At 42.0% G+C, this 22,797-nt stretch overlaps 1 protein-coding gene across 3 annotated transcripts; it reads left to right on the top strand.

The window, feature by feature from the left end:
• Positions 1 to 1,180: 1,180 nt before the first annotated feature.
• ZNF131 (zinc finger protein 131) lies at positions 1,181 to 17,938 on the top strand. Of its 3 annotated transcripts, XM_058823903.1 has the most exons (8): positions 1,181 to 1,210; positions 4,803 to 4,941; positions 6,246 to 6,347; positions 7,318 to 7,462; positions 9,311 to 9,674; positions 9,777 to 9,999; positions 13,427 to 13,557; positions 15,862 to 17,938. In XM_058823903.1, exons 2-8 carry the CDS (start codon positions 4,818 to 4,820, stop codon positions 16,522 to 16,524), a joined length of 1,752 nt encoding a protein of 583 aa, XP_058679886.1. In that variant the 5' UTR covers positions 1,181 to 1,210; positions 4,803 to 4,817; the 3' UTR covers positions 16,525 to 17,938. The 3 variants fall into 3 exon arrangements, with proteins under 3 accessions (XP_058679886.1, XP_058679885.1, XP_058679887.1); XM_058823902.1 differs by having other exon boundaries at positions 9,311 to 9,999; XM_058823904.1 differs by lacking the exons at positions 1,181 to 1,210; positions 4,803 to 4,941; positions 6,246 to 6,347; positions 7,318 to 7,462 and having other exon boundaries at positions 9,477 to 9,681.
• The last annotated feature ends 4,859 nt before the right edge of the window (positions 17,939 to 22,797 follow it).

The raw sequence follows: 22,797 nt of genomic DNA, 5'->3' as shown, positions 1-22,797 counted from the left end.
GACATGAAACATGGATGAGCAGGGGTCCCCTGAAGATTCCAGTGCAGAAAAGAAACGTGAGTTTCACACGGTCAGCGCTCAGGCAGGATGGCAGAGGGGCTGCTTGTAGCCAGTGCCGTGCACTTGCGGTCTCACTAAGGTGCCAAATAGCCCAGGAGCTGTGCTGGAGCTGCAAGGTGCTTCCTGGGCCTTTCTTTCCTCAGCCGTGGGGACCTGGAGGGGCACAGCAGGATGCCACAGAGGCTTGCTGGGCAGTATTGCACTTCTGACTTTTCAGCTTTTGACACTGCTTCATGACATTCATTTTTGACACAGCTCAATCTGAATTATAAAGTAACACAGTGTTATGGAACTGCGTGGAAGAGTGGCTGTGTAACAGAGTCAAGGGACATGGGATGAAGGGAATCCTGTGGGTATGAGTCCGGCCTGTGAGGGTGTATGGGGCCCTAACACCTGCCCTTCAAAATGTTCTGCCATGCCAGACTAGGGAGTGCACTGCAATGTAGCTGCAAAGTGCATCTAGAAGAAGAGACACAGGCATTCTTCATCAAGAGGAACAGAGTTGAACAACAAAGGTGATCGAGGGGCTGGAGAATCTCTGTTATGAGGACAGACTGAGGAAGCTGGGCCTGTTCAGCCTTGAGAAGAGATAACAGAGAGGGGACCCCATCAGTGTCTTTCAGTGTCTGCAGGGAGGGGACAGAGTAGGACCGGGCTCTGCTCGGTGCTGCCGAGCAAAAGGACAAGAGGCAAGGGGCAGTGAGAGGTGCACAAGAAATTCCACCGGAACATTGGGAAGAACTACAGCACATGTGACCAAGTACTAGAACAGATTGCCCAGAGATTCTGTGGAGTTTCATTTCACAGATACTGAGGAACTGTCTGGAGACAATCCTGTGCCATGCACTCTGGATGATCCCGCTTGAGCAGGGAGGCTGGAATACATGACCCACTCTGGTCCCCTCCAGCCCGACCCGTTCCGTCACTCAGTACCCGGCGCACCACACAAATGCACTACAACTCCCGGCATGCCCCTGGCCGCCAGGCCCCGCCCCCGCCGCGCGCGCGCCCTGTCGCGTGGAAGGTGAGCGCGGGGCAGGCCGGGAATGCGAGTCGGGATTGGCCGGCGCGCGCCTCTTTTTCCAGCGTGCCGGGCAGCAGGAAGCGGCGGCGGTGGAGCGGGAAGCGGCGCGGCGAGGAGCTGCTCACGGTGAGTCCCCGGCGGAACCGCCTCCCCACCCCTCGGGGCGCCGCGTCGTCGGGCCGCGACCCGGCCGGGAATTGAAAAGGGATCGATTTAATGCGCGCTTTGATGACGTAATAAGGACTAACGAGGCGGCGGCGCTACCGCGCGCCAGGCTGGGGCCGGCAGCGGTCAGGTCCCCTCTCGGGGCGTCCCGCGGGACCCCCGTGCCTGCCGACGCCACCCGCACCGCGCCCGGCTCCCCTGTGCGCGGCGAGCCCTGGGCGCGGGCCAGGCCTTCCGCCTTCGCCCGCTCCGGGCACTCGGCGGGCGCTCATTGGCTTCTGCGCCCGGGCCGAGCGCTGCCCGCGCCTCGCGATTGGCGGGGATCGCGCTGAATGACACCGTCGACCGCCAATGAGGCTGCGGGTGGCCGCGGGGCGCGCGGGCCGCAGCCCGCGGGAGGCGCGCGCGGTTGGCGGGAGCCCCAGGTGGGGCGGCCGGGGGTGGGGGCGCCGCCTAGCGGGCGTTGTGCTCACGATCCCGGCGGGAGCGGCACCGATCCCGCGTCCGCGCTGCGGGCCGAGGGGCAGGATCGGAATCGGGATTGCGTCTGCGCCGTGCCTGAGCCGTGCCTGAGCGTCGGTTTTGAGGAGAACGTGCGGCAGTGTGCATGAGGAATTCCTGCTTTGCACTGGCCGGCCCGCGGCTCCCCCTTTACAAAGATGGCGGTGCTGTGGGCCGCCGCGTCGGCTCCTGCGGGTCACCCGAGCTGCCCCGGCGCTGCCCCGCCCGCGCCTCTGGGACCCGTGTGAGCCAACCTAACATCTCGTGCCCGGAGTCCGAGCAGCTCCTGCTGTAGCCCAGGAGAGCAGCAATAATAGCATGTTTCACTGGGGCGGATTTATAAAAGCAGCTCGGGGAATCATATGCGCATCACGTGAAATGCGTGCAGGGTTACAGGCTCATAAGGCTCAGGCCGTATGTCGATGAGTCTTTCAAGGAAATTGCACAGACAGTTGAAGCGGTCCACTCTCTGTCGCTCATCTGTGAGCCCACTCATAAGTCGGAATTTGGATCGCTTCTGTCCATATTCCTCGGCTGCTTTATTTTCCCAACTGTACTTTTCGCACCTTCCTCCAAAGCAGTCACGCTCTTACTGAACATGTGCTGTTTTGTCAGGCCTTTTTGTGCAGTGTGACCGAGGTTTTTAAAATGAGAATGCTCAATGAATGCTGCAACAGCATTTAGATACACAGTAAACTCAGGTTTTTACTAGTTCTGTGCTAATTAATGAACTGCCTAACATAAATTGTATGTTTCTTACTATGTTTTGTAAGAATTCTAAGAAAGAAACTTTTTAAAGTATCTTGTATTTGCTAGGCTAAGGTTGCTCTATTATTTTGAGTTTTGGGGTGTTTCTTTTAAGATATCCCCACAGTCAGTTTGGAAGTAAAGCAAAAACCATGGGATATGAAAATCATGTGAGTTGGAGATCGAATTTTTGGTTTTAACAATTATGCTTTCAATTTCAAGTCATCTGCCCTTTTATAATGTGTCAAAAATGGGCATGAAGAATTAAACTGTGAAGTATGTAGCTGACACCTTCCCACATGAGATTTTATGTGAAATACCAGATGGTGAAAGAAGGGCAGGAATTTCTGGTTGTCTGTCTTAGACCCACCGTTACAGATGAGGTGAAGAGAATGCAGCAGCAGCATTTCCCCTCCCTTCCACATCATCTTCCCCTGCAGACTGGGCTCCTCTGCCCACTTGAAGACACTGGCAGTTGTTTCTGGTGCGAAATTCGGAATATGTAGAATTTTTTTAAGGAAGGATTTGCTTTGCTGTTTGATCTTTATGTGCTGTCAAGCCTCTTCAGCTAGAAAGGAGATTTAATCCATGATATAGAGAGTGGCTGACAAGCTCTTAGTAATGTCCAGGTGTTAGAAAAACAAATTACTTGTGGGTAAAATTGCCTTCTTAAGCTTATGAAGACATACTTCAGTGATCTCTGACCTAAGGACAGGCTAACAAAGCCTGGGAAAATGGGTGTACCACTGATAGTGGACACAAAGGATCTAGAATTTAGAGGCTACAGGGACATGTAGCAAAAACCTCAAAATAAGGAGCAAACTAATAAAGCAAACTTAGCAATTGTATTGGAATTGGCTCCAACTTGGTAACAGGTAATTCTAGCTGGGGAAGATTGCAGCAACCAACCCAAGAAACCCCCTGATCCCAAAGAAGAGGGAGGCTGAGCATGTGGACTAATTAGCACGGGGAGCAAGAAAATCATTAATCAGTAGAAGAGAGAATGCTAATTAATTACAGAACTATGTTACTTGTAAACAATGAACACTAATCCTTTTGCTTGCTAAAATGTATAATTAGCAAAAAGTTTTTATAGTTGGGTACTTGATTTGTGGAATTGCACGGGGCACCCAGGCTTGCGCAACTCTGAAATCACTAATCTGTGTCCCTTCGAATGTGTGTAGTTATTGCCTCTTTGCACACTAGATAATGAATCTGACTTTTCTGGGCAGTGTTTCTGTGGTTGATAGGATAGCAGCAACAGGTAGGGCTTGACTTCCCTAAGTAGTTGCTTCTGCTCTACTTATTGTCTTGGCAAAACAACTTTTTCGTGGGTGACTTTTTTCTGAGAGACAAGAAGTGTGTTTTGTGGTGTAAATAGGAACTCCGCAATTCTTATTTTCTGCAGCATTCAAAGTGTAAGCCACATTAGTGTGGGAGTTGAAAATGAGCATTGTTTCATGGATCTGAAATAATTTTGCCTGGAGGTAAATTTTTTTTGTGAAAAATTTGTGAAGTGCTTTTGTTGAAGCACTTGGATGTTCTGCTGAGGTTCTTCTGCATATGGAGCAGACTACTGTCTGCATTTCATCCACAGGCACTGAGTTCTGCTAGACCTCTCCAGGTCTGAGATCCTCTGCAACTCCCACCCTCAGCTATGTTCATTGTGTTAGTAAGGGAGGAAGGGCTGCCTCACTACAATCATTATACATCAAAAGGCTGGCAAAGAATATTTCACTTTACAGAGGAAGAAGTGTAAGTAGGATGGATGAATAAGCTTGAGAGCAGATTAAATCCCTGGCAGTTGTCATGCACTCAGACAATAAAAATTGCTGCTGTATTACATCCCTATTATAGGAAGTAAACAGCTTGTGTTCATGAGCTGCAAAGTGTGACTTAAATAAAAGTTTAAAGATAAAGTTTAAAGAACTGTGTGTTAACCCATTGGATTGGTAGGATTGCAAGAACTGTATGAAGATTCTGAGATTATGCTGCAGTGGTGTTGAATGGGTAACTGTGGAGATGTTGCATCCCTGTAGTATTTGCTTTGAAGGTGGTAGGATAAAGAAATACCCACTTCGGCTGTTTCTTCATGTGTCCAAATAAGAATATTCCACTTCCTTAACTGTGCCATTTCCTACCTGTCAACTAACACTGGATAAAAAAGCAAGCAAGACAGTTTTTCCATTGGTTTTAAAGTCCTGGCCAAGTGCTAGTTAGTTCACATTTGTATAATAACCTGACTCTGCACAGTATTTACTGACTGGCACAGTATTCTTTCTCTCATACTACATTTGTTTTGCAGACCAGGCCTTTTGCCATGGAAGCTGAGGAAACGATGGAATGTATCCAGGAATTCCCCGAGCACTATAAAGTTATTTTGGATAGACTGAATGAACAACGTGAGCAGGACCAGTTTACAGATATCACTCTGATTGTCGATGGTATGTACAGGCCTGACAACTAGTTGGTATTGGAGAATTTTGAAAGCTGTGCTGGGATGCTCTTGGATTTTTCATGGTCACGTGTCAGATGGGGCTGTGAACCAATTCTTGGTTCTTTACCTGTGTGCAAGTTACTTGCAAAGTTTCATCATAGTGGTTAGTAATTTTGCTTCTGCTTTCCCAAACAAGAGACTAAAATGTTTTCAGATAGAAGCCCTCTTCAAAACTGCTGTGGTATATTTAATGTGCTAATGATTCCCAAAACATTGTTTAAATATTTTTCTGTGACTTGAGCTGTCTGACTGCATGCAGAGAACTTTTACAAATACTGTGTTTAAATAAAAAAAATCCCACACCTTGAAATAATATTTACTTCTCATAGCAGCTTCTCTGGTATCTGTCTACTATTTTAATGTTTTTAATGCATACTTTTAAAAGGGTAGAAGCACACACTTTTTGTACATGTTCTAAGAGCATAAGAACGGTTTTAAAAGGATGATGAAGATACAAGTGCTTATTATTTCCTTAGAAAAGGTGGTATGTAGTAGATCATTTAAGTCTGCTTCATATTCCAAACATATTTTAAAATGGATGAACACTACAGGGAATATAGGCAGTGTCCACTAGGACAGATTTAGCTGAAGGAGTTGCACCTGATCTTTAAAAGGAAAGCAGCAACTCACTTGAAGAAAAAGGATCGTAGAGAGTCCAGATTAGAAGGAGGTAAGCAAATGAAGAAAAAAAAAATATTCTTCAGGAACAGCCATGGTTTCACTGATAGTGCTTTTCCTGAATGTTTGCTCCTGCTCTGTCATTACCTAATCCATGTGTTGAACTCGGAGCTGGTTTTGTGTGCAGCTGTGTGGTTCTAATCTGTGTTGCTTCCTTTATCCCTGTACCACTGAGCCCCATGAATGTGCATACCTCCGCTGGGGAGAAGAAATACAGACTCTGAAAGACAGAAAGAATAGAGCAGAACCACTTTTGTTCTGTGGTGTTTATACTGGCGGTGGTAATAACATCTATCAGTTCGTAGGAGCAACAAAAACATGAGACATACAGAGCTGAGCCCAAGACATAGCAAGAAAAGTTTGCATAGAAATTTCCCATAATTAATTTCTTAAATATCTGAAAAGAGTGAGTGAGTGAGTGAGTGAGTGAGTGAGTGAGTGAGTGAGTGAGTGAGTGATTTCTCCAGCGGTTGAGTTGCAGAGATTTAGTGAAGTCAGCAATGTCAGCAAGGTTCTGTGTGGGAAGGGACAAGCCATGTTACCTTAAACCAAACTTTTTGTCTCCCTTTGCAGGTCACCATTTTAAAGCTCATAAGGCAGTTCTTGCTGCCTGTAGCCAGTTCTTCCACAAATTCTTCCAAGATTTCACTCAGGAGCCTTTGGTGGAGATTGAAGGTAATCTGACTTGTGCAAATAAAAGCATTCAGAGTTGTGTGTCCAAGCTGGAAATTATTGTAGCATCCTGAGTAGAGGCTAGTGCATAGAATCATAGAATGTTTAGGGTTGAAGTGTAGAATGATAAGATCGTCTAGGCCCAACCTCCCCTTCCATGGAAAGGCTTGCCTCCCACTAGACCAGGTTGGTCAAGGCCATATCCAGTCTGGCTTTGAACACTTGAACATGCTTGGTTATTGAAAGTTAACTTTCTAGATCTTAGTTCTTGAGTTGTTCTGAGACAGTTACCATCACTGGAAAGAAAACACCTTGAAGAAAAATCAAAATGAGAACAGTATTAAATATATTGGAAAGGAAAATGTGAGATTATGTGGTGCTTTGTCCCCCCTTCTTTCCCCTTATACATGTCCATTGAAAGTCAGGCAGACCCTTTATATGTTGTTAGGACTAGCAGTACTACACAAAAGCTTTCCCAGAGAAAAGCCATTCTGGTCAGCTGAAAAAGGCTCTCAGTGATGGCCAATGGCAAATGCCTTGGCTGGGATGCAAGAGCAGGGCAAACATGGGGTAATATTTATGTGATAGGCGGGGAGGAAATGAAATTCTTAGAGCAGCATTTCAGCCTCCAGGAATAGTATTTTTGTGTTTAAATCTATATATTACTGAAACAGCTTTTTGTCCATCTTATCATTCCTTTTATCTTTGTCATGGCAAAACTCCACAGTTGTTCCAGACTATGTTTCTCTAGTAGGTTTTTTTATTCCAACATGGGAGAGGTTGGAACTAGGGGATTATAAAGGTCTCTTCCAACCCAAACCATTCAGTGGAGCCATTTAAGGGTGTGACGTTTATGAAACCGGTGACTACAGTGCTGTTATCAAAATGGTGTGCAGGCAAGTGTGCAAGATTCATTGGGAAGATAAGGCTGCAGAATTGTTAAAGGTAACTTGTTTCTCTTGCCTGTACACAGGTGTAAGTAACATGGCATTTCGTCACCTAATTGAGTTCACCTATACAGCAAAGCTAATGGTACAAGGTGAGGAAGAAGCAAATGATGTTTGGAAAGCTGCAGAGTATCTACAGATGCTAGAAGCAATCAAAGCACTTGAAATCAGGTAAGCACATAAGCCTCTTTTTCCTTCCAGCACTGAAGCAGAGAGTCTCAATAAGGCTTGTGCAAGAGCTGACTGCCAGTATTTTGCAGTTCTGTTCCTTATACTGGAACCTCCTTAAGTTGTGTAGAACCATATGTTCTATTGTAACATACATTTCAGAATTACACAGGGTAAAACAAGAATGTCACATTCATTGGGCTAGAAGTCAATGGCAAGTGACATGGCTTCTGCATGTTGCTGATGTAGGGCTGTGACTATGGTAGGTGATAGTTGGTCTGTGTGCTGTCTGATGGCACACATCTGATTGACAGCTGGCTGTGCAGTGACAATATGTCTCTGGTAATCAGACAACATTAACAAGTTTGTGCTTGTTTTAATTTCATGGTGCTTGTTTTGTTTTGTGGTGTTTAGATTTTGTGTAGCTTTCTGCTCTTCTGAGAGAATAAACTGTGATCTTACAACCTCTTGCTGTAAAATTAACCTCTCAAACTTCTTGAATGAATGTAACAGTTTTATCTGGGTTCGATACTCAATCAAATGGTGCTGCAGCATCTGTTATCCAGTACCAGGAACTGTAATCCATGCCAAAATCTAGCTTGAAAAAAGTGGGTGTCAGTCCCATCATGCTGTTTTTCATCCCCTTTCTTCCATTTCACTTCCATAAAGTACTCTCATGTTCTCATTCCTTCTGCATGCTACCTTAGTTGCTTTTGGTATGTGATGCAGGGGCTCCTCGCAATGTGCCTGTGATCTGGTAGACATCAGAAATCCAGGCTATATGAAACTGGGTTTAGCTGCTCTGTGTTCCTGTGTGTGAATAGACTAAGGTGCCATTTATAATTTGTAGCCTGCATTACACATTAGTTACACATCTGACAATATGACTTGGAGATACTGGGCAGAGTCTTGTCTCTTGTTACTAGAAAGCCTGGAAGTGACAGGAGTGCATTACATGAAAGGATTCATCATGGTGCAGAAGAAGGGTAAAATCACAGCTTACTCCAGTCAGTCTATTTGATGGGAAGACAGCCACTTATTTTTGAAACTGATGATCAGTAGTAAAACCTCCAACACAGTAGTGCTGTGGATGACTGTGGATGAAAGCATTGACCCACTCAGCTGTGTCTGTGTTTGAGATGCTATGCCATCTCTGACATTTTGGAGGAAGGGGGGATTGTGTGTGCTTTATGCAGACAGAACAGCACAGAACTGAGAGGGTTGTGTTTAAGACCAGAAATTAAACTAGAATACTCCTTTCACATCTTTTTTTTAATGTCAGCAATTAGTAGTGTGCCTTCCCGAATTATGGGATGTGTTAACGCTTGCGTGTATTAGCATCATGTGAAGTCACAGCTAAAGTATTTTCTGACAAGCTCTAAGTACTGCTTGCAGTTGCACACAGTCCAGAGGTGAATGGCATAGGAGGGACTTAAACCTTATTTCTGAGTAGGCAGGCCAAAGAATTAATTATTTTAGAGGAGTTTTCTTTCCAAGTAGAGAATTTCACAAATTTCTAGATAAGTTATTAGGTTAACTGCCTTTTCTTCTTCCTAGACGCTTTGTATCATTGAAGCAGAGCTATTTACATTAAATACTTTAAAATATTTTATCAGCTTTAACAATGTTATTTTACTGCACTAAGGAGTGTAGATTAAGGACAAATTAGCTCCTGTAGCCAGTTCTTCCACAAATCAGATTATATGTCTGATGTGCACACAGATAATGTGGTCATCATTCAACTTCAAGAAACAGCTCAGGGAGTGTTGGATGCAGAACCTAGATTACTAGACAGGAATTATTATGTCATTGTTAATTGATCTTAACCGTGTTTATGCAAATGTTTTTCAGGAACAAAGAAAATTCATCACCCTTAGAATCAAATGAAGCACAAGGTAAAAATAAACCAAAAAAGAGGAAGATTGCTGAAACCTCTAATGTTATCACAGAAACACTGCCATCTGCAGAATCAGAGCCTGTTGAAATTGAGGTGGAGATTGCTGAAGGGACGATGAAAGTGGAGGATGACAGCATTGAAACTCTTGAAGAAGTAGCTTCTGCAGAGCAATCCATAAAGTACATACAGACAACAGGTACATCAGATGAATCTGCTTTGGCTCTTTTGGCAGATATCACCAGCAAGTATCGTCAAGGAGAGAGAAAATGCCAGATGCAAGAAGAAGGTGATAGTGCAACTGACCCCTCGTGCAAACAGGTAGAAGGTATTGAAATTGTGGAACTTCAGCTGTCACACATGAACAATTTATTCCACTGTGAGAAATGTAACCGTTCATTTAAATTGTTTTACCATTTTAAGGAACACATGAAAACACACTCTACTGAGAATTACAAATGTGACATATGCAATAAAAGATACCTACGAGAGAGTGCTTTGAAACAGCACCTCACCTGTTACCACCTTGATGAAGGTGGTGCCAGCAAGAAGCAAAGACCTGGCAAGAAAATACATGTATGCCAGTACTGTGACAAGCAGTTTGACCATTTTGGGCATTTTAAAGAGCACCTTCGGAAGCACACAGGTAAGAACACTGCTACAGTCCTGTGCTTGTGGCCTTCCTTCTAGTATTTTGGGCTTTTGCATGTTTTGGGGAAATAGATAACATGCTGAAGAAAATCAATGAGCTATGAGTGCTAGAAATACTTGGCTTCTAGTTATAACTAAAATGGTGGTATGTCTTTTTGTTTGTTCATTGATTTTTTTGTTTGTTTTCCATTGATGTTGGAAACTTAGGGGATTGAGTCGATTAAAAATAGGCACCTAAAACCAGAAAGTAGTAAAGAAAGTTCTCTATCAAGTCTGTTAAATGTTAGAGATTTTTTTTTCAAAATACTCCCTTAAGTCATGTTCCTTTCCAGTCTAGAGAGTTTCTTTATCTAACAGAACTTCTGAGCAAATGCCTACATAAAATACCCTCAAAGAATTATGTCTTGTACCATCATGTTTAGAAAGTTTCACATTTGCTCTTGTCTCATCTATGATTTGAATTTTCTTGGTTAATTATGCAAAACTACTAAAACTGGCAAAACATTCCTAGTCATAATAGTGCACTTTTTTTACTGTGAAATCTGCCTCTTTGAAATCTGGGTAGCAAAAATCTTTTGAGTACAAAGTGACTTGTGGTCCTTCCTTCTTCTTTTTAGTATAGAAGATTGCATCTTCATGTCACTGAAAAGTCAGCTAACTGAACAGACACTGAAAATGACACAGAAAACTGAATGTAAAATATATGTCATCTTGATCTTCCAGATGTTTTTGTGTAATATGCCAGTCATGAGTCATAAGTAAAAGTTCAATGGAGGGTAGCAGCTCTATTTCTTTTGCAGCTTGTTATTGTTAAGGCCTTGTCATTAGAATGTCTTAATTTAATTAGAATGTATCTGTGTATGGGACTCCTGAGTATTAATATAGGGCAGTGTCCAGTCTATTCCCAATAGTCTCTTAAAAGTTCCTTTTATAGACAAGCCTTGGGAAGTCCTTATTCCCTGTAAAGCAGGGAGTGTTTCTCCATTATAAGCAATTCAAACAGGTGCTAAAAAATCAGCAGTTAGAAAAAACTATTATCAAAAAATACTTAGCAAAAATCTATTTGGAAAAAAAATTGTGGCAGATAACCAGAGTAATCCAAACTATGTAATACGTTCGTTGCTCTTGCAAAGAAAGTATTTTTGATTCAAAGCAAGGGGTGCAAAATAGCATATCGCAAGAGGTGCAAAATACTTACTAAATATGTATTGATCTAATAAGTATAATATATGGAATCTAATTACTTACAGTTTAACATTTTCAGAAGCCTTAAGCTTAAAATCAGAACGGATATCAGCATTTAACTGTGGTCTCCTAAGGAGAATGAAAAAGCTCCCATTCTGTTACATGCTTTCTAAATTCTGAGTTCTGTACAGCACTGGTTGAATGCTAAAATGAACTTGAAAGGCCTGTGAGAAAATGTCCTAAAATATTTTGTCCTGTTGTTGTTCAATCACTATAGCAGCAATTACATTGAAATAGCAGTGGGGCAGTAATTGGTTGATAAAATGGCTTGGGTTGGAAGGGACCTTACCTATCACTGAGTTTGAACCTCTTGGGCCATGGGCAGGGTACCTTCCACTAGACCAGGTTGCTGCGAGCCACATCCAGCCTGGCCCTGAACATTTCTCATAAAGAGGATAACCACAGCCTCTCTGGGAAACTTGTTCCAGTGCATCACCACCCTCTGAGAAAATAATTTCTTCCGAATATCTAATCTAAACCTATTCTGTTTTGGCTTAAGGCCATTCCACCTTTGTCATTATCACTATTCTCTTAAAAGTCCCTTTCCAGCCTTCCTGTAGACGGCCTATAGGCACTGGAAGGTCCTCATAGACCTCCTTGAAGCCTTTTCTTCTTCAGGCTGAACAATCCCAAGGCTTTCAGCCTGTCTTCACATCAGAGCTACCAGGAGGATCTGCTCCATGATTTTTAGGGCACGGAGGTGAGACTGACTGGCCTGTAGTTCCCCAGCTCTTCTTTATGTCCCTGTTTTGAAAGGGTTGTGCTTCTGCTTCTCCAGTCATTTTGAACTTCACCAGACTGCCACACCTCTAATTTATGATAGTTGATTACCAGCTTCCTTACCAGCTCTCTCAAGACCAGCAGATGCATCTCATGAGGTCCCATGGACTTCCTTTTTGTGTTTGAGTTTGTCCAAAAGCTCTTTGGTCATCCACGCATGCTCTGTAGAATCACAGAATTACAGAATGGTTTGCATTGGTAGGAACCTTGAAGATCATCTAGTTTCAAACCCATCAACTAACCCATGATTTTTGACCTGCCACACTGAAGGCAGTTTAGCATCCTCTGCATTTCTTGTACTATACTCACCAAATATGTAGCATTTTGTAACCATTGAGGGGAATGTTCCCACCATTTAACATCTTTTTGTAGCTTTCAGGTGTATAAGTGACACTTCAGCTACTTGTGAATTTCTTTTGAAAAGCTAATTAGGAACTTGTAAATATTTTTGAAGATTGTTTTTCCACTGCAATGTCCAATAAGTATTGCATGCCTGAAAATGCATGCTTTTAAACTAGCTAGGATTGATCCTCATGGTTTCCCTGAAATGGCTCAGCCTCTTTTGGAGTTCATTATCTGTTTGTTTCAGTAGTGGTGTACAGGTTATTACAGCCTTTCAGGGGAAACACACTCTTCTAGGTTTTTTTTGTAATTTAATTTGCTTGAATGTCATTGTGTTTGTGCATGGTGCAACATCCTTTGTTCATTATCACTTGATGACAGCATAGTACCTTGGATGATAAAAAGACCTACTTTCAGCTTCCCCTGCTGTTGTCCTTAGCTGGCTTCTATGTTTGACACCATGGTTGAAATGGCCAAACTGAGAGGAATTTTTATGTTGCTTGTGCCCATTTATGTCCCTCTGTGCTTTCTGTTCCATGTATTTTGGGATGCAGGGTTTTTTTTGTTTTAGTATTGATGCACTGTTATTTCACAATCACTCTGTGCCGGCTTTGTTTTCTGGAGCTCAGTTTCAAGCATAAGCTGTTATTACTGAAAATAAAAGCTTGTACTATTTAAATTCTTCCTTCTTTAGTATGTCACTTTGTGTATTGACTTATGTTGATTCTTTAATTGTAACTATTATCAGATGAAAAGTGTGAAATAAAGTGTTTTAAATATTTTACCAGAATAGTAATATAATTTCCACAAATACCTTAAAAGCTACTGGTAATTGTTACGTTGGTTTCTTCTAAATGAGACTTATGAATCTACATCAGCTTTTTGCCCATTTATATTCAATTTTCATCTCTTTTTCTGCAGAATAATCCCGTTGGCCACATCTTTACAGTGCATTTACCAACCTAGATAAGAGAGAAAGAGAGGAAGAAGAGCGACCTGAAAGAAGACTGGGTGGTTTTATACACTTATACAAATCCTTGTATCTGTCTCAACAGGTGAAAAACCCTTTGAATGTCCAAACTGCCATGAACGTTTTGCTCGGAATAGCACACTGAAATGTCACCTGACAGCCTGTCAGTCTGGAGCTGGTGCTAAAAAGGGAAGAAAGAAGCTGTATGAATGTCAGGTAGGTAATGGAAATAGGTTAGGTGCCTCCCTCCTTCAAGGAGCATGGGAGGACTGAACAGGAGAGGCAATGAGAGTGGCTTATGTCTCTAAGAGCTACTTCCGTAAAATAATATTGAATCACAGAATATGGTGGTTTGGGAGGGACTCAAGGATTGAGTCCGACTTCCAGCCTTGCACAGGATACCCCAAGTCACACCCTGTGCCTGAGAGCATTTTCCAAACGCTTCTTGAGCTCTGTCAGGCTGGTGCTGTGAGCACTGCCCTGGGGAGCTGTTCCAATGCCCAAACACCATCTGGGTGAAGAACCTTTTTTGATATCCAGCCTAACCTTCCCCTGGCTCAACTTCAGGCCATTCCCTCAGTCCTGTCACTGGTTACCACAGAGAAGAGATCAGTGCCTGTCCCGCCTCTTCTAACGAGGAAGTTGTAGACAGTAGCGAGGTCTTAGGATCACATTCAAACACAATATGCAGATAAATCCTCACATCTAAGTATCTCCATTTAAAATTTGGAATACTGATGTGGAGCCTTATAATACTTAAAATTGTAGAGATTCTTCTGAGTACGCTGCATTTTATATTTGCTTCTTTTTCAAGATTCTTGATACACTGACCTAGGCCTTTCCCACTTCTAAGCATGCTTCACAAAAAGTAAAGCCCAAAGTAAAGTCCAAAATGCAAATTATTGTTTAATTTCTTGTTCTGTTATTCTCTGTTTGATACAAAACATACTGATTTTGTCTGGAAAGTAATTCAAATTTATTATGGCAGTCTGTAGTATTTTTTAAGCAAAATAAATGCTGTAGAAATTGCTAGGGTACTTGGTCACTGTATGTAACTGACATCTGAAAAACTGTTGAGATAAATCTTACTTCACTTTTAAAGAGCTGATTCAAGTCATAACTCATTTTGTAAACTTACTCATCCTCTTACAGATCTTGTGAATGTGGATTTGTGTCCCTTTAGCCTGCAGAAACTGCAGCAATTCTTGGATGAATTTTTAGTTTTTCTCTTTAGAACTAAATTTGAACAAATCTTTGTTCACTGAACAAAGATGAAAAAAAGTTGTGCTTTCTTGATGAGTCCTTTTGTGCTCTTCAGGTGTATGCCTTGAAAACTGAATTAGATTCTGTGTGACAATAACAGTAATTGTGTGCCTGGGCATTGCTGATAGTCATTACCTTTATGTATGACTAAGTAATTCTCAGTGCTTATCTATAATATTAGTATTTTAAAAACTGTATGTGTAATCTCTTTCTGAAATGTGAGCCTGGGGGAAAAATGTGTGGCAATAGTATTACAACCCCTTTTAGCTGACTTCAGCAAAATGGAGATACTTGTCTTGACCACACAGACCTACTCTTGAGTTAATTCTGTTAGATACTCCCTCCATCACCTTTCTGTGCAGTTACTGAAAATTATGAAGAGTTAGAAGATCCTGTTTCAAAATTGTTTGTCAACAGTGAAGGGATGTTAATAAGAAGGGATGTTATTGTTGCTTTCTACAGCGAAACACATTTCCATGGACAAAGACTCCTGAGCCTGTGGGTGTTTTTACTCCAAGCCTGACTCCACCCCACTCTTCTGTCTCCTCTACCTGCATCTCTTTAATTTCTGCAGTCTGTGTGTTGTTTTCCAGCTATTTACCTCCAGTGCCAGCTGAAGAGAAGGGAGCTCATGTGCTTTGTGAAAACAGTATGTCTGATGTTGAGGCAGTACTTTTGGCTGGAAGAGAATGAGAGGGATGGAGTTTTAAAAGTTTTATCTGCTGAAAAAATTCAAGTGGGTTTTTTTTGAATCACAAAATGTGAGAGTTCAGCCTAGCCTGTTAAACCTCACAATGTCATGAGCAAGTGAAAGCTGATAAGGAAAAGTTGTTCAGTAGTACTGCATCTAGAATGTCAGTAAAACAACAGTCTGCATTACACTTTCAGTGCACCCTATTAATGCATAAATATTTTTACACTCAAAACTCTAGTAGCAGACATGTATTGATTGGGGTATGATACTTACATGAATATCAGATGAGAAAAAACTTTCAAATGCTATGCTGACTTGTGAATTTTGTAGGTATCTTATGCATGGACAACTCAAAATAGATCACCATTCTTAAAAAAAGAATAAATAAATATCAAGTCTTCTGTTCATTTGAAGCTTTCTTGTCAGCTTTTACCTCTAAAATGTATGGTTTTTGAATCCAAGTAGCAAGAAGCTATACAATGTGAAGCCATGATCTCAGATAGGCACTGTATTTTGTGACATTCCTGTTGGCACTCTTTAACACGCTGTATCTTTTGTTTCAGGTTTGTAACAGCGTATTTAACAGCTGGGATCAGTTCAAAGACCACTTGGTAATACACACTGGTGACAAACCCAACCACTGCACCTTATGTGATCTGTGGTTTATGCAAGGCAGTGAGCTGAGAAGGCATCTCAAAGAAATGCACAATATTTCAGAACTGTTAGTGACAGAAGAGGTTCTTCCAGTGGAAGCTATGGAAGCTGAACCAGTAACGTCAATGACTATAATAGAACAAGTTGAGCAAGTGCATGTCCTACCAGTAATTCAGGTACAAGTGGATCCTGCACAGGTAACAGTGGAACAGATGCACCAGGATCTCATACATGACAATCAAGTGAAAGGCACACAGATGGAGGAACTACAGGAACAGGTGCAGATTAGTTACCTGGAAGTTGAACACATTCAGACTGAACAAGGTGCTGAAGTTCATGTGGAGCAGTTACATGTCGAGCATGTAAATCAAATACAGATGGAAGAAGTACAGGCAGAACTTATAGATGGAACAGACCTTGAACAAGTAGAATATCAAAGTGTTGATCAAGGAGAAGCAGAAGAAAAGGATCATAATCAAGCAGATGATGCAGATAAGGAACATCATGAGCAAGCTGAAGACTTAAAAACACAACAATTAGGTGATACACAAAATGCAAAAGTGGATGAGTAGGACACATAATGACTCTGCAGTTTTAAGAATTAAATACCAAATTATTTTTGTTAACTTTTACATTGGTTTTTGAACAGTCACTGGTCACCTTTCCAATATGCTGTCCATAAGGAGCTGGACAAGTGGACCAAAATTAGCTTTCTTCATGTACAATTAAACTTCTCTTGTAAGTGAAAAATACTTCCCCATTCATGTAGTGCCATGAAACAGAAACTACCACAAGACATGGACAACTTTGTGAGATTTTTAGCAATGAACAGCTTGTATCATTGTATCATCACACCATTCCTGGGCTTATGTAAAAATAATTTCACCTCTTTTCCTCTTGCAGTAGAGGCAAAGTCTTATATAAATTTTCAGGATGTCTGTGGCAGGAGAGTCAGTAAAATCTGAGGGGTTCTGCTGTAAGTGGCAATTACGTACCTGTGAATTTTCGGATCTTAACTTTCAGGCTGGGCTAAAAGCACTGTTGCTGGAGGTCTCTGAGCACAAAAGTCCTGTGCCTTTTCAACACTGAATGGTTAAATTTCCACAAGGTTTCTAGAGTTTTTGAGAACTTAGTTCTGTGAAAGGCAGTGTAGGTAATGTTATAGTGCTTTATATTTTTGCTTGAAATTGCTGGTTACTGATTTTCTTTTTGCATTAAATTTAGAGGTGGGGGGCTGAGGGAGGGAAGAGACTTCACTTAGAGGCAGCAGGACATGCTAAATGGGACACTTAAAAATAGGAAGAGCTTGCTATAGTCTGTGATAAACATGATTTGGAAAAAAGCTACAAGCAGGTTCTTCTTGTATAAATAATCATTTTTGAAAATGAATATGTTTTAAACATAAACAGAGACTTGTCTATATGGTATCAGGTTCTTGTTTTTTTTTTTTTAATTAAATTCTGACACTTGACAAAAAGATGTGCTAAACATAAAAGTAAAAGCCATAGGTATGAGTGCTAAACTGTGGATTGAAAAGTAGAAATGTAAATAGTTTAATCAATATTAGAAAATAAAACAATACCAACCATTAAATGTTGCATTATTTGTTTCATCCAATATATTAGAAACAACTGAATGACTGGCAATTAAGTGCCAAGTTCCAGTGTTAAGGATCAATCTCATTTTTAATATGATTAATAGCTTTTTATTGTAAAGTTAAAATCTTTTAGAAAATGCTTGTTTGGTCAAGGATGTTAAGAATGTCTTAATTACTGCTGGAGGTTAGAGGTGCTCGAAACTCCTGAAGAAATTTTTCTTCCAAAGCCTTAAATTAAGGGAAGAATTTTTGCAAGGACAGTCCCTACTCCTCTTCATAATACTGTAGATCTTAGTTAAAATCAGGCTTTTCTATTCTATCTTCAAATGCTGAACTGTTTCCTGGTATTTGTGCTTTTATTTAGTTTCATTCAATATTATTGTGTTTCATCATAGCCTTTGAGAAACTGTTGCAAAAAAAAACATGAATTGCAATTAAAATTTCAAACAATTTGACTAATGTAACTTGCATTTTTTTTTAAAATTATGTTTTGTGTTTTCTGAGATGCAAGTGATCTGTTACGAGATTCTGTGTAGGGGAAAGGATGTGGCCCAACGTTGATCATGAGAGTAAATTTTAGCTATTATATTTATACCTGGCTTCTGATAAGCAGCTTGTCTTCTGATAACATGGAGGGGACTGGCCTGTTTGGTAAGCTGCCGAGGTGTATACCTTTTAGGTATAAATGCATATAGACAAAGTCTGTCTCGGTGGAATTAAAGGAACAATCTGACTGTGCATGTGACCAACAAAATTAACTTTTGTGTAGTTTTTTGTGTGGTTTTTCAGTCGAGGGTAAATGGAACAATTCCATGCTACTGCCAGCAAGGCCGTAGTTGGTAAGCACAGCTGGGCTGTTTCTTGGTTCTGTTTGCTGTCCCCTTTCCAGCACAGTTCAGGGGATTTGCAGGAGAGAGCGGTGCTCCGCGATTGTGCCCAGCGTAGTCTGTCCGGCTGCCCGTGAGGCCGGGCGGGAGCCCGGTGTCCCCTCCTCACCCTGAGGGACACAAAGGAAAGCTCTCCTCACCCTGAGGGACACAGAGGAAAGCTCTCCTCTAGAAATAACTCTGCTACAGACGCCGTTCCTCCTCCTCTGTAACTTCCTTCCAAGTGACTGAAGCCCAGATTCTTGCCGGAGCCGTCCTTCGTGCCCGTTCCCAACCAGCGGAGCCCGCTGGAGCAGGGAAGGTTGCGGAGCACCGGCAGCTCCCGCCGGTAGGCGGGGAAATGGCGCGGCCGCCGAGCACAGCAAATGGCGGCGCCGGGCGGGGCCGAGGGCCCCGGCAGCAGCCGGGGCAGGGCCGGCGGAAGGTGGGCGGCTCTCCCCGCCGGGAGCTCAGCCAGGGGCCGGCGATGGAGCGTACCCTCCAGGTTCCTCTTAGTGCCGCCGGAGGTGTTTAGGTAGCGTCAGTGGTAGCGCGTCGCTGCTATTTCAGCCTGTGTGTTGCTTTGGCTAGAGACGAAGTACACTGGTGGAGTCATGGAGACACTCCAAACCCACCTGGACGGCTTGCTGTGTCACCTGACCCAGGTGATTTTGCCTTGGCAGGGGCTTGCGCTGCATCTCCAGACTCACCTCAACCCTAGAGAATCTGCGGTTTTCCCCAAGAGGTTACTGGTGCAGCATCCCGCGTCTTCCTAAAGCCGAGCCTCTGCAAACCCTCGGCACCATGAGGCTGTACCTGGTGTGAGCTCCCCGAGTTCCAGCTGTTATTTAAATGCAGATTGTTTGAGGCATACGCTTGTTTTATCCGACACCCTCTCACACTTGGGGCTAACTGGAGCCTGAGGGGAAAAAAACCCGTTTTGATTCAAAGAAATTTCATCCTGTGTTTGACCTACAAAACCCACGACAAATTCCGTGGGAGGAGCAGAGACATGCTGCAGTGTTTTCTGGGTTGAGTGGTTAATTTGGACGGTGCTGTCGGTGTTCCTGCAACTTCATAGCAGGAGGAGGCGCAGTCCCCATCAGAGCAAATCTGTCCTTTCGGGACCTGCTCCTTTGAGAATGTAGTCTGGCATTTCAGTTCATCTACAACAAGTAGATTTGTTGACGTTATGGATGCACAGCCTGTTTCGGTGGTCCCAGTTCAGAAAAACTAAAAACTGGTACTTGTTATCAGAAAGAGAAGAGTATTTGCTTATGTGTATATAAGAAAACCCATCTGTGTTTAGAAAATGTAATTCAATCAAAAAGGGTCCTACGTTACTTTTTTTTTTTTTTTCTTGCACTAAGTAATTTCTTTTAAAGCATTTTGTCAGATCTACAGCAGTTCCAGGGCCTGAGCAATCTCATGAATGGAAATAAGCAAATAATTTCATTGAGATTATTTATTTTTCCTGAATATGTTAATCATCTACTGTCTTTCATTCATTGATGGTTGTTTTCTAAATAGTGCCTTATCCAACAAATAGAGATGAGGACTTCAGGATTTTTGTCCTAGTCAGTCTGTTTGGGAGTTAGGAAATAAAATACCTTAACATGCCAGTTCTCCTATTCTTACAGCTGCTTAACTGGGATCTTTTCGGAGTGTTATTTTAAAACTGCAGCTGTGGAGTGAGTGTTCAAAAAAGTGTCCAGTTGTGGAGTCCTTAGCTTTGCCAGATGGAAAAACAGTGATTTTGTGAACTAACGCAGGATCTGCACTATTGCAAATACAAATAACTCATCATAAAACATTAAAATGTACTGATTCTGTTTTGAAGGCAATTGAATTGCACTGGCAGATAATTGGTTTTTGTCATACTGCAACCACTTTACAATAAGCTGATCTATTGGCCCTTTGCTAAAAAAGATTTTTCTTTGGTTCCTGTAGGTTGAACTTCATGGAAGCATTTTCTTGACACTACCACTGAGAAAATGCTGTGACATGGGGCTGCCCCAAGTTCCCACTTCACAAGGTACTGACCCAAGGAAATGCAGAATTGAGACAGCTGTAGTGCTTTTTCTGGGGGAGGTACATGTGACAGAGATGCTTGTAAGATACACTTTTAGAAGTTACTCTTTGTGGGAGGATTTGGGGTTGTTGTCCTTTTTTGGGACGGGTTATGCTGAGGTGGAAGAACACAACCAAGGACAGCACATGATTTTGAGCCATACTGACAAGTGATGGGATTAGCTCCTCTACAGCTGGAACATCACACAATTTCTTCATGGCCAGTTTTAGCTCCACTGTTCTTCCAAAGCCCTGGAAACTGGGCTGTGTTTGCTTCTCTTCCTGATATTTTCTGTGAGTTGGGAAATAAACATTAACCTTTGAAATTCTTGGCTAACACTAAGAAAATCCCCAGCATGGCTCTTCTGTGTGTTTGGAAGAAAATAGTCCCTCATGGATAGACAACTCTCTCTTAGGACACTTGGCAAATATTATTTAGTTCAGCCTCAAACTTACTGTGAAGTACCTAAACATTTTTTATTTTCCCTCTTTTTAAATTTTTTTTCAATGTTTTTCATGGTTACACAGACTAAATAATCCTGCAAGCAGGCAGTGATGGAACTGAAAATACTGTCCAGTTTTCTGACTTTCTCTCCTGAAGCATGAAACCAAAGACTCTTCTCATCGCAAGGAAAACAAGTTACCAAACTCCAAAATAGAAATCAGCGTATCACTTGCTTGAAATATGAGAGGACTATGCCTAGTGTGGGAAGTACAGGGTAATACTCACTTTTTTTATGTTGCTAAAATAAACACCAATTTATTCAGTGCCCTGGAAAATTATTTGGAAATGACTAATACTTTCTAAGAAATTATGCTTTTCATATAGGCCTTTCATTGCTTGCAGCATTACTGCATCATATGAGCGTCTCTTCTGGTTGTGAATTGGTATTTTAAGATGCAGAGAGAGTTAGAGATTATACCAGTCTAGATATCTGCAATGAAATCATTGAAAGTATGACTGTGCTAGTGATAAATCTTGTTAGTGCTGCATGGAAACAGATCTGCTCTGTGCAAGGAGAATTACTGGAATACGTTTTCTGCTGGTTGTCATGTGAATCATAAATCCATGCAGCTGTACAGCAGTGCGTTTATCTGTGCTTGCAGTGTAATCCAGTTTCCAAATTAGGTCGTCAGTTCTGAGCAGATTGATAACAGCTGGATTAAATGTTCTCCATTCACTCCACTGGAAATAGTGCCCACAGTCCAACCAATACACCTCTGATCTCAGAAAGACACAGTGTTATACCATGGAGCAATTTCATGTTGTAATGGCCTTGCATGACTTGCCTCAGTGTCCCAAGCCCCATGTTTTTCAGGTGTTTATAATAAATAATTGTTCTCAGCCCGAATTATTATGTCATTTATGTTTTAGAGATTGTATCAGAAGTGTAAGGACTCCTTAGTCTCTCATTAAGGTAGTCTGGTTATTACACTGTGCAGCAATGCATGCTGATACTATCATGACTTTTAAAGCTCCAATTGCAAAATAAGATTATGTTTAATCGGGAAGCAACTTAGAAAACACATTACCTGCAACGCAATTGAGTAGTAGAGTGTGCTTAAAAACTCATCTGTCTTTGAACTAATCAGGACAGCTACTAACTACTACTGATGTGACCTGATCCCTCTTTTAGTATTTTGCAATTTTTTTTTTTTTGCAATTACTATATTTTTACTTTCGCTGCATTTCCTGTAGCTTGCTGAAATGTACTTACGAACTTCAGTGTCTGAGAAAGTTCTCACAGAGTCAAGATGAGCAGGCTCAGTTCATATGTGCAAAGTGGCCTCTTGGAGAGGCTGTGTTTGTGTAAAATGACAGGCCTGTCCTCTACAGCAGGCCTGTAGATAGGGCAGTTTAGTTTTTTGGACAGCATAGTTGAAAAAAATCCATTTTTCTTTGTCTCAAAGGAGTTGATTGTACTGCTAATCTTCTCTGCCCTGCCAGGCTGTCGTGAATTGAGCTAATTGTGGGCTGAGAGGAGCAGCATGAAACTGGGCTCATAATTATGGAAGGAGAATGTAACCATGCTTCTCATTTTCAGTTTCACTTTTACACACAACAGAGTGGTGTAAGTTTGGGGTTTTCTCATTGCTTATGGGTTCCACAGAGTCCTCATTTAGGAGCTTGGTTTTCCAGAACTCAGGTTGAAGAGTCTGTTTCAGCTTGCGCCCAAGTCCAAAAATTACAGTGTAGGACCGAGCCTGGGGCTCTGCTCCTAAATAAAGTTCCACTTCTCTGCCCAAGCATGGCATAATTGCACCGAAGGAGAGCTGATCACTTAGTCTGTGTTTCATTCCCAGTGGCACAT

Source organism: Ammospiza caudacuta, chromosome Z, assembly GCF_027887145.1.
Source record: "Ammospiza caudacuta isolate bAmmCau1 chromosome Z, bAmmCau1.pri, whole genome shotgun sequence".
NCBI classification, from domain to species: Eukaryota; Metazoa; Chordata; class Aves; order Passeriformes; family Passerellidae; genus Ammospiza; species Ammospiza caudacuta.
This window is presented reverse-complemented; position numbering and strand designations above follow the sequence as displayed.

Coding starts and splice junctions, on each gene's coding strand:
- ZNF131 (XM_058823902.1), top strand. CDS start 4,818: ATGGAAGCTGAGGAAACGATGGAATGTATCCAGGAATTCCCCGAGCAC. Junction 4,942..6,245: donor TATCACTCTGATTGTCGATG/GTATGTACAGGC, acceptor CTCCCTTTGCAG/GTCACCATTTTAAAGCTCAT. Junction 13,558..15,861: donor AGAAGCTGTATGAATGTCAG/GTAGGTAATGGA, acceptor CTTTTGTTTCAG/GTTTGTAACAGCGTATTTAA.